The sequence below is a fragment of the Limanda limanda genome, chromosome 5, assembly GCF_963576545.1.
Source record: "Limanda limanda chromosome 5, fLimLim1.1, whole genome shotgun sequence".
Taxonomy (NCBI): domain Eukaryota; kingdom Metazoa; phylum Chordata; class Actinopteri; order Pleuronectiformes; family Pleuronectidae; genus Limanda; species Limanda limanda.
The window spans coordinates 11,262,043-11,277,748 of record NC_083640.1 but is presented as its reverse complement, the minus strand read 5'-3'; the positions used below and the strand labels follow the sequence as shown (position 1 = coordinate 11,277,748).

Here is a 15,706-nt window from a genome sequence, read left to right as displayed (position 1 = left end):
TGCAGATAAAGTTACAGCAAATTTGTTTGGAGGAAGAGCTGCTGAGGCCTGCGGTCCCTGGGGCAATAACAGCCTTGTCTTGCAGGGGCCGTAGGGAGAGCTGGCAGCGGCAGGAGAACAGAACCCAACACCGCTCAGCCCCACAATGGCCTCAAGTCTCCGGCAGGGAAAGGCAAGAGGGAGGGGAGGAGAAGATAAAGAGGAGCAGGGATGGATGGACGGATTGAAGAGAGAGAGAGACATTCAGCTTGCAGGTGTGGGGAGAGGAAGCTGACGCTTAACCTCGAGACAGGGAGACAGGGACACTAAGATCCACCCATACACACACTCACACACACACACACACACACACACACACACACACACACACACACACACACACACACACACACACACACACACACACACACACACACACACACACACACACACACACACACACACACACACACACACACACACAGACAGACAGACACCACCCATCACGCAGGACAGGAGGTAACTCCAGTCCCGTCCATTGTGCCAACGCCTCAGGCAAAGCTGCCACGGTGGCTGATTCACTGTCGGGATGGGTGGGTGACAACAGCGTGGGTGTGAGAGAGAGAGAGAGAGAGAGAGAAAGAGAGAGAAAGAGAGAGAGAGAGAGAGAGTGAGAGAGAGAGAGAGAGAGAGAGAGGGAGAGAGAGCGAGAGAGAGAGAGAAAGGCTGCATGTGAGACTATGCGATATCTCTCTTTCTCTCACACACACACACACACACACACACACACGCACACAAGCACACACAACATATACACAAATCACAGCTGGCACTAATGGACGATGTGTACATGCGGCTGGCACTGCAGAACATGGGCAGACGGGGAGTAGGGGACCATGAAGACAAATGTGAGCATATTTTGTTGAGGGAACGTCGTGAAGTAGCGCAGTGTGACGACTGCATTTCGATGCCTTGGCGATATCCACCAGGATCGCTGCGCTGGTAAGAAGCGCACGCCTTTGTACATTTACGAGTCAAACTGCCCACTACTCCACCTCTGCAGCAACGGGAAAGTTAAGTGTAACATCTGTCTCGAGGGACGGGCCAGACAAGACACACACGCGAACATGTGAACAGACACACGTGCCCGTAATCGCACACAGCCGCACACCTTCCCGAACGCACCACCTTGGCCAGATGGCCCCCCATAAAAACCCACTTAAAGAGATGAGCGAAGTGATTAAGAGGCCTCTCAAAGTGAGGGAGAAATGAGAAAAGGATGAAGAAATGGAAGGTAGGGAGGGGGGGGTACCTATGTGGAGGAGAGACCCTAAATACTCCGATGCTTTTAGCTAAGTGCACACTCCTACGACAGCACACTCCCAAAAGTGGGAGGAGAGGAGGGGGAGGAGGGCGGGGGGGGGCAATGACACCTCCATTTCAGACTTTGTGTTAACTATAAAACACCGTGGCCTTGGCCTTGATAAATGCTTTATTGGCGTCTGAATACTTGGAATTTAGGGGAGTACAATGAGAATATGAATAGTTGGCACCGTTGATCTGAAATGGATGCGCTACAAATTACGATTAAAAAAAAAAAAAAAAAGGTGAAGAGCTTCACAAGACATGCGACATACGTGTGTGTTTGTGCTCGGACATGTCGGCTGCACCATTCAAGGCTGCGTCGTCCCGTCTCCATTCACCACGTATAGAGTGGAAAATGTGAAGTGACCTTGTTTTGTGTGAATTCCTCCCTTTTTCTTTTTTCTGGTCAAACATTTTCATTTATTTTTGCGAGGGCTTGTACCTAGTTCAGCCTCACATGAGAGGGAAGGCAAACGCACACGACACACCAGGCTCGCACACACACACACACACACACAAACACACACACAGAGGGAAAATGTTAACTGATCAATACTATGTCTCTTCTGACCTGTGTCTTGTGATGACACTGTGACCTGCTGTACAAACACACACATACACACACACAGCTCCTGCAGAGATATAACTGGTGTCAGACGGCCAAATGCTGCTAAAGCCCAGTGTCTGCCGTGGAGCCGATCCCGTGGTCGAGGGCCGGGGCGGAGCCACCTGTCCTGGAGCTGCTTAAGTCAGAACACTAAACCTAGACAGGATTAAATGTCTGCTCTGTCATCTTTCGGGTAGGAACCTCCGTGCAAACCACTCACTGCCCTGCAGGAGAACCTATTTTTACCGATAGCTCTGCTGTCCAATTACACTTCACCTTTTAATACCAGACACGGATGACAGGAAGGGAGAGAGGGAGAAGGTGGAGAGTGAGGAGAGGTTGAAGAGCAGGGGATGACGGGAGAGGCTGCCATTTCCACTGTCTGTACACAGCCTGTCACACTTCAGTAGATTGCAGCTGCATCTTCTAGGTTGTCTTGCATAAACGAGAGTCTTATTTAAATTAAGTTTACGCTGCAAGAAAACACACACCCATCAAGTGTACACAAAGTGGGGCTTGTATATTTGATGCAGCTCCAGGAGAAGGAGCTAATGGAGACCGTCATATCACGATGTTTAGTGTGTGAGTAGTCTGCAGTGAGCGGGTTACAGTGTGTACTCCACTGTGCTCGAGACGCCAACAATCTCTTGTGTTAAAGTGTGCAATTACCAGTGAAGGATCCATACTTTGTTAGCAGAGAGGGTCCTATAGTGTGAGGTCCTACGGTGTTTGTGTCTGTGTGATTCCAGACTCGTTTGTTAGTTCGTAGAAAAAGTAGAGACCTCATGGTTAATCTGGAGGGTTTTCGGGGAGTATGCTACATGTTTATGGCAGTGCATATGCAGGCTCACTTCTACGTACCAAGAAAGCACAGATGCTCCTCTGTGGTGAGTCCCATTCGAAGCAGCTGTTGATGTAGCAGCCAGTATTGATGAGGAACATGATGCAGCGTCTGACTCTGTTAAAGTTGCGTAACAGCAGCTGGAAAGAAAGAAAAAAGAGAGAAGAGACGTATACGTGAGTGTTTTAGACAATCGAAGGTTAAAGAAATGTACCGTGAGGTTAGGTCAAACTTAATTGTCCAAAATGTGGAAATTTGTCTTTGGCTCCAAAGAAAAGCAATGTCATAGATTACAAATAAAAAAAATAGGATAAAACAGTAAATCTGGAGAGTTCAAGTGCATGGCTCTATTTTGAAATGAGTGTCCACAGTTGACTAAAGCATATTGAACTATTCAGATCTTTCCACATTAGCTTTCCTGAATATACTGTTAATTTAGTCTTGTTAAACGAGAAAGTAAAAAAGGAGCAAAGTGTTCAAGCTATGAGGCTCCTCTCAAATCTCAGCTTTTAAAATATCACTTGAATTTAGATCACATGTGAATTCATCAAAACTTAATAAGTAAATGTGTTGCATCTCAGAGTTAGAACCTTGGTTGAAATGAAAAAACAGCCACCAACTCTTCTCGTGGAAGGTTCAGAGCCTGTGGTGCCTCATTCTGCTGTCACTTTGAAATCTGGAGAAGTTACGACTTCAAATTTGTGGTATTGACCTCACTTTGTCTTGCATGTTGCAGCGTCAGAGCCGGGACATTATTATTATTCTCTACAAATGCATGTGGATCAACATATAGAACAAATGGCTCCTTTAAACGTAACAAACCGACACACAGTGATTCTTTGAGTTAACCGTCCCAGTGATAAAGTTAAGTACAATAATAACAATTTCCAACACGCCCCCTGGATTCCCCTCCCTCAGGGTTCTGCAGGCATTTGGCCAGAGATGAGAGAGAACTGGCTAACTGCTGTCCTCCCAATGGGTTGGCAGCCATTCGGGGAATAGCATAACAGCTATCACCCAATCAGGTCACCACCAGGAGAAAGTGCTCCCGAAGGACACACCGTCTCCGCAGATCGCTCTTCAAAAAAACATTCTAGGCCATTATTTCACTCTTTGGAAAAATTGTGTGTGTGAATGTGAGTTCTGTGGGTATGCAAGTATATGTTTGCGGCACTACAGAAACCTCTATTGTCTGGATGTGTGCGTGTGTTTCCGAGTGGATTTGCATGTGGTTAGGGGTGGCTTGGCTGCTTTGATGCTAGATGAGAGGAGGATTCCTCCTTCTCTATGTATAATTATGTGAAGCTTTTTGTTGCCAAAGTGAGGATGACTGTACGGTGTCCTGCTGGGGACACAGAGACCCTGAGGACTGCGAGACTGTGAATCATCCGTTTCAATGTTCCTCGGCGCATGCACTTGATGTACACGCTGTACTCTGCCAGGCTCATTATTGCCATAACTGCCTTGATAAGAATATTTTTTTTCATGAATTATTTCAAAGAGTGCCTTGAGTTATTCCTTAAAAAACACTTAGAAAAGCGGTGAAGCCATTTATTAAGTCAAATGTCATAATTGCAATTAAATGCTTTTATTTGGCAGGCGGGCAGCTTATGTGCTTTTTTTCTTCTCTATTCTATGTATGTGTGTGTGTGTGTGTGTGCGTGTGTGTGTGTGTGTGTGTGTGTGTGTGTGTGTGTGTGTGTGTGTGCGTGTGTGTGTGTGTGTGTGTGTCAGCACACTAAACAGCAAGCAACGGCAGGGGAGCTCCTACCACACAAAAGAGCCCTCATGGGGCAATCCCTCCAAAGCAGCCAGTGACATCATCATTGCGAGACACTGACATGGGTCATCTCGGTGAGTCAGAGGTGAAATGGATGGAGAAAAAAAAAGATTCGGCACTTGGGATAGGAGCAGAGAGAGAGAGAGAGGGGCGACACGTTGAGAGGGAGGGAGAGAGAGAGAGGGCAGCGGAGACGGCAGACGCAGAGAGGAAGAGGGGAATATATAGAGGGCTGACAAAAGGGAGGTGTGGGAGCGGCGTGATGTGCTGCGCCGGGCCCGGCCACGGCTGTGCTCGACTGTGCATGGCGCAGCATTGACTGCTCAGCCCAAACGGTCACTCATATGACACATCTGATGTGGGCCAGCCCCTACCATTCAGCCCTTTGTGGTGCCGCCACACTGAGTGGCGTGACAATGAAGTGCAAAGCAGCAGTGGCAAAGAGGGCCAACTATAAGGATAGCCAATCTACTTATGCACCCCACAGCTGACAGCTTGACATTTCTATTCACCACTCAGAGTGGGATACGAGGGGGGGGGGGAGTGATGAGAGAAGGGAGAGAGGAGGGAAGAAGAAGCAGAAGAAGAAGAAGAAGAAGAAGAAAAAAAACAGAAACGAAAAAGAAACGCTGTGTTTCCTTCAATCATCCTGTTGTATCTGGCCCACACAGTTGTTGTTCTTTGCAAGATGCCACTCTCCGGGGCTTGTTGGTTTTTTGCCTCAGACAGCCGAGCAGAACAGCTCGTACGGTGGTGGACACAGATCAAAAAAAACACGAGGTGGAGAGGTAGACGATAAGTGTTGGCTGCTGATGTACCTGCTTGGACACTCTGGGCTCCTCCTCGATGTACTTCTGCTCGATGGGGATCAGCGTCCTGAGACCAGCCTTCACCTGGAGGATGGAGAGGCAGCGCACACTGTGTCACAAACAGCAAACCGGTGAGATTGAAACCACACTGATCCAGATAAGTGAAATTATAGAGACGCAGACAGGGCAAAGGGACTGTATCTGGGATCGATTAGTGGGAATTTATCTAACACAGTGAGTGCTGAGGTAACATGGCAGCACATGCGTCGAGCGCTGCCCCGTGTCAGAGCCTACAGCGAGAGAGCAGGGGAGAGGGAGCGGTAAGATGGCCGCCATAGGACACACACAGTGATGGTGACTGGGGGGAACAAAGACTGCTGAGAGGGAGTCTTCGATAATTAAAGCCAAAACGACGACGAGGGACAAGGGACGAGGGATGAGATGGAAGCAAGGGAAGGGAGGGGGGGCGGCAAACAGAATAAAGACAACAGCGGCGTGATGGGGGGGGGGGGGGATGCTTGAGAGAACAAGAGAGGATGGAGAGAGGGAGAGAGGGAGGATAATGGGGGTGGAGGGCAAGAAAAAAAAAATCAGGGAGGAGAATCAAAAAAGCAAAAAAGAGAGACTTACAGCATTAAATATCACGTCTATTTCGAGGAAGATGACCCCTTTTGTTGGCCCTGTCAGCTCCTTGCTTTTCAAGGCGTAGGCTTTGCGTTCTCCATTTTGGATCTGTGGGAGAGGGACATGACAGGCGTCTGTCTGGCAATACCCGGCTGAATCGGCTCCCCGGGCCACCTTTGAACCCCAGCTGCTGCCGCTGACAGGGAACCCAAAACAACTGTGGCAACTCTGACAAGTACCTGTTCATTACCCACTGCAGCTCGGCTCTGTCAAACAGAAATTAACTATCCTGGGGAATCACACAGTACAGCGGAGCATGGCTACGTTAGATACACAGCTCTTTCACCGGCCACGTTTTTCGAAAATATAAGAGACGCTCCTCATTCTTTTTTTCCCTCCAAATCGCATCGTTCCATCTCTCGATCAGTGTCATTTTCACATTATCTCTCAGCCCCCTGACTTTCTTTCTTCTCACCTATCAATCTCTTGTGTTTTTTCTCAGCCTCTCTTAATTTTTTTTTTCTTTCCTCCTTCCTGTCATCTCTATCTCTTTGTGAAATAATAACAGTCTCATCTGTGGAGTTGCAAAAATAACCTCTGCTTTTTATATCTTCCACTGTGTGTTTTCATTCTCACTGTTCCTCTACGTTCTATCCGCTATCCCCATGGGGAGAAGGAGAAGAAACGCACACATACACACACAGAAATCTATCTTTGACTCACATGTAGTAGAGGAATAGCCACTCTCCCCAGGAAATCTGCACTTCTGTCTCGGTCCTCGTCGTAAACACTGACCTCGAGTACCGAGTGGACGTCCTTCACGTTACTGGACCACACACAAAGACAATATCGCTGACATATTTAACAAAATAAGGGCGACAAACTCAAAATGTGTGAAAGCGATCACATCCCTGCACAAGCGTCTTTAAATATTAAAGACACTAAAGAAAACAGTTGAAAATCTTAAACGCCATATGAGGCATAAAACTGCCTGGTATTTGAAAACCCCTAATGCATTAACATAAATGATTAAAATTCATTAGCATGCTTTATGTGATATTGCGCTACATTACTGCATGAGCCAAGTAGAACTCAAGTGTGAAGCTCAGACGTCCCATCATTTGAAAACAAGGCTAGAGAGAATATGGCTGATGTTATGTGTATATATATATAAAGCAGGATATGAGGATCTGCACTCAGAGAAAGACCAAATAATAATTTATAACATTACTCAAAGTTTTTACTGTGGATCATACACAGTATTTGTAAACAAAAAATTATGTAGAATTACATGAAAACTTATAATAATATATATAATAATAATAATTATTATAATTGTTAAATAAGGAAACATTTATGAGTCTTTTTAAAAAAATTTAAATTGTGAATTTTAGTTTTTGTGTGCAAACAAAACATTTTAAAACACTGTAAAGAAGAAATTATAACAATAACAAAATTATATTTTTATGATCAAAATTCAACAATTCAGAATATGAACTGTGATCAATAAACATTTTCATGCCAATATATTTTTTTAACAAAACACAGATAAACTGTGATAATGATATGAAGTTAAAAAAAAATATGGGAATGGTTAAAAAAAAAAATTTATAGAAAAATCTACACTGCAGTGAATACAAACTCTCTGTGTGCATTAACACACTCCACTCACAAAGTGAAGACCTTGTTCCACTCTGGGTTGAGGTTTTTGTAGACGGTGTGAGTCTGCAGCCGATCGTTACTCAGCTCCACCACACAGAACGGGTCACTCTTACCTACAGAGCACAAACACAAGAATGACCTTCTCAGTAAAGAGAGAGAAATCAACACTGCGGACACTATAGTCCCGTCAGCTTGAGGTTTCAAAGGAAGCAAGAATTCTCAGAAATTCCAGCAGCTTTTTGTCAATCTCCAATCATTTATATTATTAAAACTGATCATATATGTATAGCTTCCGCCCCTTATAGCACATCAAAGCTCTGATACATTTGACTTATCACAACTGCAATAATATGATTCTTTCATTTGTAGCCCCTATGTCATATATATATATATATATATTATACAACAGTATATCAGTGGAACAGCTGCAAGCCGTTTCTATCAACACCCTGGGAACATGGACGACTAGAAGATAAGCTCTAGGACAACTGTGCCCTCGGCACTCAGGAGGGGGGGGGGCGGGAGAGAGAGCAGACGCTGAAGATTTGGAGAATGGATGGTGCTGAGAACACAGAGGGCGACGTGGCTCTGAAGGCCACGGAAGTTCAGAGTGGGAGATAAAGAGAGCGGAGCAGGGGGGTGAGAAACATAGCTGGTCCACGATTAGCGATTGCAGAGCGAGCAGTGACACGTCAGTGGCCACTGCGTGAAGGAAAGAGGGATGTGAGATTTAAATGATGAAAGAACGACAGAGAAAACATTTCCTCTTTGCATTTCTGCAGAGAAAGATTTTAAATTCGTCTTCATGGCAGCAATTTCATTAATTAATTTCATTAATATAACAAGTGATATTTTACAGTAATAATAAAAAAAAAACATACATCCACACGTGGCTTTATTGTCCAGAGTAAATCATTTTAAAAACTCAAGGATCACACATAAAATCATTGGAGTGGCCTGTCGCTGCAAAGATAAAACTTTACTGCACCGTGTGAGAACTTTTAAGACTCTTCGATATCATAAAGCAATAATGATATATGGCTCATTATAAATCATATTCATCAATGCTAATTCATCCCAACAAAACCTTCAATTCACAATTTACTCCGCTTACGCAACGGGATAGAGAGAGGGTGAGAGAGACGGAGATGAAGAAAAAAAAGAAGCACGATCACAAACTTATGCCGTCCTCCTGAGAATAGCGCACTGTACTATGTCCTATATATCCTCTATTTGTTTACCAACATCTCACATTGCAGTTTCTTTGTACACAGAAAGGACTGAGACCAGCTCCCCACGCCTGCCAGCCCGCCTCCCTTCATCCGCCTCGAAATGAACTAAAAAAAACAACACAACTCTTAATTCAGCCTTTGATCATTACGGGTTTTTTTTTCTATGTTTCTTTTAACTAAAACTGTTGGGAGCTGTTGAGCTGTTTGTTCGAGCTTATCACTTGAAAAGGCTGGGTCAGGAAGTTAAAAAATAAATATGTCCTACGCAAATTTCCTGGGAAAATCTTGAGGATATTAAAAAATGTTAGTAAAGCAGCGATGTTGCATAATGAGACTCGGTAAAAGTTGGGATTGAGTTCAAAACCCCCCACACACACACATACATGCATGTGACAGTGCGTGTGTGTGCCTGCGTGTGTGTGTCTTGGGAAATGTGTGTGAGGGAGTGTGTCATTGATTGGTGTGATTTTCTTCAAATGTTGTGACAAGGGCAGGACATTTAGTGGGCGTGCAAAGTAAATGTCACTGTGATCAATGCTGAGCCGTAGGTGTTGCCTTTCATATCCGTTTGTGGCGCTCTATTGATGTGGAGCGTTTGAAGTGGATATTGACAGCTACGACTCCTACGACAGGAACACAGATACATTCAAATACACCAAACCCAACCGAGACCAGCGCCTCCTGCTCTGAGCTGTCTGACTTCCACGTACACGGTATATTGAAGTGCAAACTCACTATGAATACACATAAAAATGTTATTTCAAATTGTCAATTCTTACAAATCATTTTTCGGGAGCAGTTTCCTTCAGTGTTTTTACAGTTGTGCAAATTTCAAACCCTCTATCATCATCCCAGCGCCTTCACAGCATCAACAAATCTGGTCTCATTAAATTAACATGCAATCACGCAAATTAAGAAATGGAAATTATCCGCGCCGAAGCCCGTCCCTCCGCAGGTTTCCCTCTAATATTTTGCTTTTAATGACACGGCACGCTGTGTTGCCGCAGAGACCCAGTTGTCACTGGTGATGAACTTTCACCTTATTGGCCACCATCACCAGAGGCAGCTGTCTCAACCAATTACACGCTCAGGTTTGAGCGCCACTCAGCCATCTTCCAGGTAATGTCCGAGCACAGCCCCCCCACCCACCCCCATCCTCTGGGTCCCGTCTCTGTGGCGCTGGCTGGGGGTCTGCAGGGGACGAGGCGGGCTCACACTCATTTCAGGGCGCCCTAAGATAAGTGTGGAGGATGAATACAGTGGCGGAGATGAAGGAGCGCGGCTGTAATTGCCTCGCAGGAAGCTTAGCGCCGGCGAGAGGTGAGGTTGGAGAAGGAATGCACGCTCTCCTGTTCCCGAGTAATCCAAATGAATTATTATTCAGACTTACAAAATGTAAATCAATTGCATTTTTGGTCGGTATTCTTGTTTCAGTTCTGTGTCACAATATAAACTTGAGTATTTCCCCTTGTGTCAAATAAAAGCCGTTACTCTACAGGCAGCTTACTGAAGGAGAGTCTTCACCGGCTGCAGTGCTGCTGAACGCGAGTGTGTGTTTCGATGCGTGTGTTCCTTCTGAAATGTTCCAACACTGTAGCATCCACTCAGAGGGACAAGAGCTGGCAGACAAAAGGGATTGTTGGTTTTAGAGACTATTTTCAGTTATCCTACTCGGCCTGGAGAGGAGCTACTCCACAAAAACACTTCAATTAGAGAGAGAGATGGCAAAAGAGAGGGGGGAGAGAGAGAGCGAGAGAGAGAGGAGAGAAGACAAGAGAGGAGACAGGCAGCATGAATGGGAGAGAGAGAGAGAGAGGGTGAACCCACTCTCTCTCTCGCTGACCTCCTCTCTCTCTCTCGCGCTCTCAGTGCGTCTGTTTGTCTGTCCGCCTGTTCTCTCTCACCTTGCTCCTGACCCTCTCTTGGTCTGGGATGTTAAAATAGGGTGTTCATGCAGCGAGGGCTCTTACGAGGCTCTCACACAGAGCTATTGTTTCTGCCAGTGACACACACACACACACACACAGCTTTCCCTCAAAAACAGGAATTAGCCATCTAGAAACTGTTTCTTTGGCTTTTTGTCTTTTATCTGCATTGGATCTTATCTTCTTGTGAAGGAAAATATTTTCGAAGAAAAAAGAAAAATATTTCCTTTGTGTCTGTAAGAACTTGGAAATTCAAATGAGGTAAAAACAGTTTTGAACTCTTTGGATATAGCAAAAGAGTGAAAACCTCCATTTGAAACCAAAGGAAGGTGTAACATCACAACACCTTGTTTTTATACTTGTGTATCTTTTAGCAAGTGGAACCCAAGTTGTCGACATTACTTGAATACGTCGTATGATGCAGGCATTTCTCAAATCATTTTCATATTTTCCACACGTTCAGTAAAAACTTTTCCTTTGTCCGGTTAAACATTTTCCCATGTGTCGATGTCGATAATGAATCGAATCTGATTTTATTTGTGTAGCCAATATTCACAAATCACAGTTTGCCTCGTAGCATAACAAACTGTATAGACTGATGAAAAACTACACACCCCCCCCCAAAAAAAATAACAAAAATTTAATGAGACAGTGTCTTACATAAATGAAGAGGTGTATCACTGTTAAAACTTTTATTCTAAAAGGGAACAGCAATACTAAAACACAACAAAAAAGTTGGTTGTGGATTTTCAAATCTGAATTGACTTTTTCTCAAATGGTTCTTGTGAAGTGAACCTGAAACAAGAATTTTATTTTCACCCCAGGCTGAGAGGAAACTGCTCTGAAAATCGAACCTGTGACCGCGCCGGGCTCACAGACACCCAGTGCAAATCAAATAAACAGCCAATAGACATTTTACTGTATTTCCACAGTTTGTTTTTTTAACAGGGATCCATGAAGCTCAGACTGAATGATGAGCTTCACAACGAGGTCATGGAGCAAATTTCTGCTCCGAGTGAAATACAAGAGCCATTAGCCCTGCACTCCGGTCGCTCCACGCAATAACCCAAATCAACCAGCTCCACTCCGTATTGGCTAATGGGACTGTGTCTGCTTCAAATGGAGAGAAACTTCAGACTTTCTCTCTCGCTCTCTCACACACACACACACCCATGCACGCACACGCACACACACACACTTCTTCTTTCTACTAGATAATACAGAGTGAAAAACTAGCCCTGTCCACTGTAGACCTAATTAAAAGTAAGAATTAATGGAGAATGGAGGATTCAGAGAGAGCGAGCAGAGTAGGAGGAGGAGGGGGGGAGGAGGGAGAGAGATTTGTTGGTTCAAATGTGTACTTTTTCTCTATTATTCAAATGAGCAGCCAGCATCTTCTTCTAAAAATGTAGAGACAAATTTAGTGACCTGCACAAAGTCGAATTTAACTCTCTCTCCAAGGATTCTCACACAGGATCATCCCTTAACCAAAATTACACTGTGACTTTATCTTTGGCTACAGATTTATGGTGGAGGAAAGCGCACCCATGGAAATTGTTCAGTGTCTAGATCCAAAACTTGAGTACAAAGATGAAAAATCAAGGGCCCAACTTCTGACAACGTGAACAAGAACTACCGAGGTTATTATCCTGTCGTTTGAACCTAAGGTTGCCATCTTACCTGTGACATCTGCCGCCATCAGTCCCTCCGCCCTGATGACCTTTACCTGCACCACGCCGACATCTTTCAGGTTGTGCAGCGACCTCCACAGGCTCTGAAACATCACAGGGACAGGGGTGAAAGGTCAAACAGGATGGCAAATTAGCATGGAAGAGAAAGACAGGTCAATAGCCTGACATTTCATTAAGAGAGGAAAGGGTAGAATATGTCCTTTAGCAGCCCTGACGTGAAGATGTGGAGCTGACATTTATGGTCCAAGACAAATGGCCAGATTTAATTTCGCTGAATAGCTGCTCTCGCCTGTGTAAGATGTCTCCTGACTTTGTACTTTTTAGATAAAATGGAACTTTACAACTTCTGGTAAAAAAAAGACGAGCCGTGCAGGAACACACTGTAAAAGGTTATTGCATATAAAAATTGTACGCAGCAAAATGTAGAACAAAGATGGGTCATTGTAGACGACAGGCAAGTTTAGTGCTGTAATATGTTAAGGATGAACAGGATTACAGAAATTATAGCAATGTAATTATAACTAACATACAATTAGCAAAGGGGGGTGCATAACATTATACAATATACACTGTTACAATTAGAGCAAGTGTTTCTTTTGTGATTTTCCATTAACTTCCATTAAAAATAAACAAATCACAGTTTTTGTGAAAAGTAAAGTTTTGTTTATTGACCATTATTGGAGCAAACAAAGGAATACAATTGAAAGTGTGTAGCTTAGGGCTGAGCAAAAAGGAAATACCTATTAATAAAAATCGTAATATAATTTTTATCAAATAGGAATATCACAAAGGTCCAGCATTTAATCGATATATATGCATGGTGTAAGCACATTAAAGAGATATAACACATAACTGAACCTTTTTTGCTGTTTATCAAGAGTTTGTCATTCTCTGTCTAAAAAAAAGAGTTTCTTTACACTTGAAAGAAATAGTATCAATACTGACTGATATGGAAACTTTTATTGTAAAATTATTTTTCATATTTCCCAGCCCTAATGTAATTATTTAATTAATTGTCGTTTTCAAAGCTGATTCCCTTCCTGGTCAGTGAAATATTTCATCCCATTCATTCCACAAAGTGCTTCCTCATTAAGTTATAGTGTAGGATTGAGACGTTAAGAGACATTTTAAAAGTGGGTGAAAAGCGGTGTCAGCTCACATAATAAGTCTATAATATGGAATAAGAACATCTTTACTTCAAAAAGTCCAGGAAAATGAGCAGAAAATGACGGCACACAAACTCAATTTGCATGGGATGTGATTTCACTGATATTATCGCGTCTGTCTTTGCATTATAGAGACGGAGAGTGAGAGTACTAGGCTGATATGTGATAATAGAGGTATTGTAGTGAGAAGACACATCCAGTGAAGCGTGGCTGGCAGTGATATCATAGTTACCAGGCAAAGACACACACACACACACACTGGTGACCTCCACACACACACAAATGGTTGATAAACACATCAACTGTAACAAGAACAGTCGGACACACAAGCTTACTCACAAACAAAGCACATATCCCCACTTGATATTCTCCTCCTCTTGCAGGCTTACACACCATAACAGGACATTTACATACACAGCCAGGAGTTGCCATGAGGCCTTGTGATTGTCTAAAACCAGAAGGGGGGGGAAACTGTGTACACAAGGTTTTAATAACCAGGAGACAGAGGAATGACTATGTAAAAAGAGTTGTTTGTAAATCTGACGCATAAAGAAGGACCTGTGGAGATCTGGGCCATGAGGCATGGGCGCACACAGGCACACACACACACACACACGCACACACACACAAACACACAGAGACACACACACACACACAACCATAAACTCACGCTTTTGTTCACACCCAAATACTCAGGTATAAACACATGCATAGAAAAACCTACACTGAGGCCAAATTGAGTAGCATGTCGGCGTGTCTTAAAAGCAGAGTGGAAATGCACTTCACTTCAATTTATTTCTCTCTCCCTGGCAATAACCCCTTCCATCCCCACAGGAGTAATTATAATTTAAATTTCAGAGTCAGGGCCAGGCTACAGACTTAATTCATTATTACCAACTCTGTCAGACTCTGCCTGTTTCCTGCGATATCATTGTCCAAAAGCTCTCTAAAGGAGATGAGAGGGGAGAGTGTGTGAAAGAAAGAGGGGGGAGAAAAAAAAAAAGAGTGTGTGAAAAAGAGAGAGACATACAGGGGGGAGAGAGGGAGAGAGAGAGAGGGGACAAGTCTCAATCTTAAGGCACGATTTCTCTGAAGATACAGCTGCTTGTTGTGATTATTGGGGGGGGCAGCCAAGAAGAGAGGGGGGGGAAGAGTCAGAGAGAGGGCAGGCAACAGAGAAAAAGACTAGAGCAACTGTTGGCTGTCCACTGGGTGTGTTATACCAAAATTTGCAGGTAAACATATGTTTTTAATGCTGGAAAAAAAGAAGGATTGACTCCTTTCCCGTTGCCGAAAGGAGTTTTCCTCGAACGTCACGTTCAACGCTGCAAACGCTTGACAACTGAGGCGCTCTCTCACTTCGCTGTCTCTCCGAGTGATCACATTCACCTGGGTGTTTCCATCACTGCCAATCGGAGCCGGAGCCGATCAAAGCCCGTGTCCGCTGTGGAGTCATTTGACCCGGAGTGAATACAGATTGAATTAATTCCCATAGCTCGAGACTAGATGGTTAGCTGGTGTTAGTGGGGGGGTTTTGACCAGAGGAAAATATGCTTTAGTGATCAACTGCAGAAATGTCGTAATAGTTATAATGCAGCTGGAAGCCTTTACAATTCTTTTTTAGCTACTCCCCAAAATTTGTGTGTGCATGTGTGTGTGATATTTATGGATTTACATTGTAACTAAACCAATCTAGATTGTGTCTGATTGGTTAAATATGTAATATTTTAATTCCTACACAGTTTACGATTTGAAATAATATTTTAAACAACTATGAACTGTATATGGTTTTGGAAACCTTGGCTGTTTGACATATAAAATTTTAGAAAATTAGGTTGTGTTTGTATCCCATAGCATTATTCAATGTAAGACAGAATATCAAACAACAGATACATATAACAGGCACAGGCACTCGAGGAAGAAAATGAGAAACAATTATTTCTTTAATAAATAGATGGAGAGATTAGTTTTCATCCCCCAACCAATTCTCCGCTCTCCATCCCTTCCTCCTTCCACCATCTAGTC

General features: G+C 43.8%; 1 protein-coding gene across 2 annotated transcripts in view; it reads right to left on the bottom strand.

Annotated features, from left to right (window-relative positions):
- LOC133001936 (multiple C2 and transmembrane domain-containing protein 1-like) overlaps positions 1-15,706 on the bottom strand; it is a 133,564-nt gene that overhangs the window by 41,762 nt on the left and 76,096 nt on the right. For both annotated transcript variants that reach the window (XM_061071655.1, XM_061071656.1), the window contains 6 exons: positions 12,505-12,598; positions 7,678-7,780; positions 6,729-6,831; positions 6,012-6,113; positions 5,391-5,465; positions 2,813-2,932 (listed from right to left, as the gene is read on the bottom strand). In XM_061071655.1, the coding sequence (XP_060927638.1) occupies positions 2,813-2,932; positions 5,391-5,465; positions 6,012-6,113; positions 6,729-6,831; positions 7,678-7,780; positions 12,505-12,598 (597 nt within the window). The remainder of the gene's footprint in view (positions 1-2,812; positions 2,933-5,390; positions 5,466-6,011; positions 6,114-6,728; positions 6,832-7,677; positions 7,781-12,504; positions 12,599-15,706) is intronic.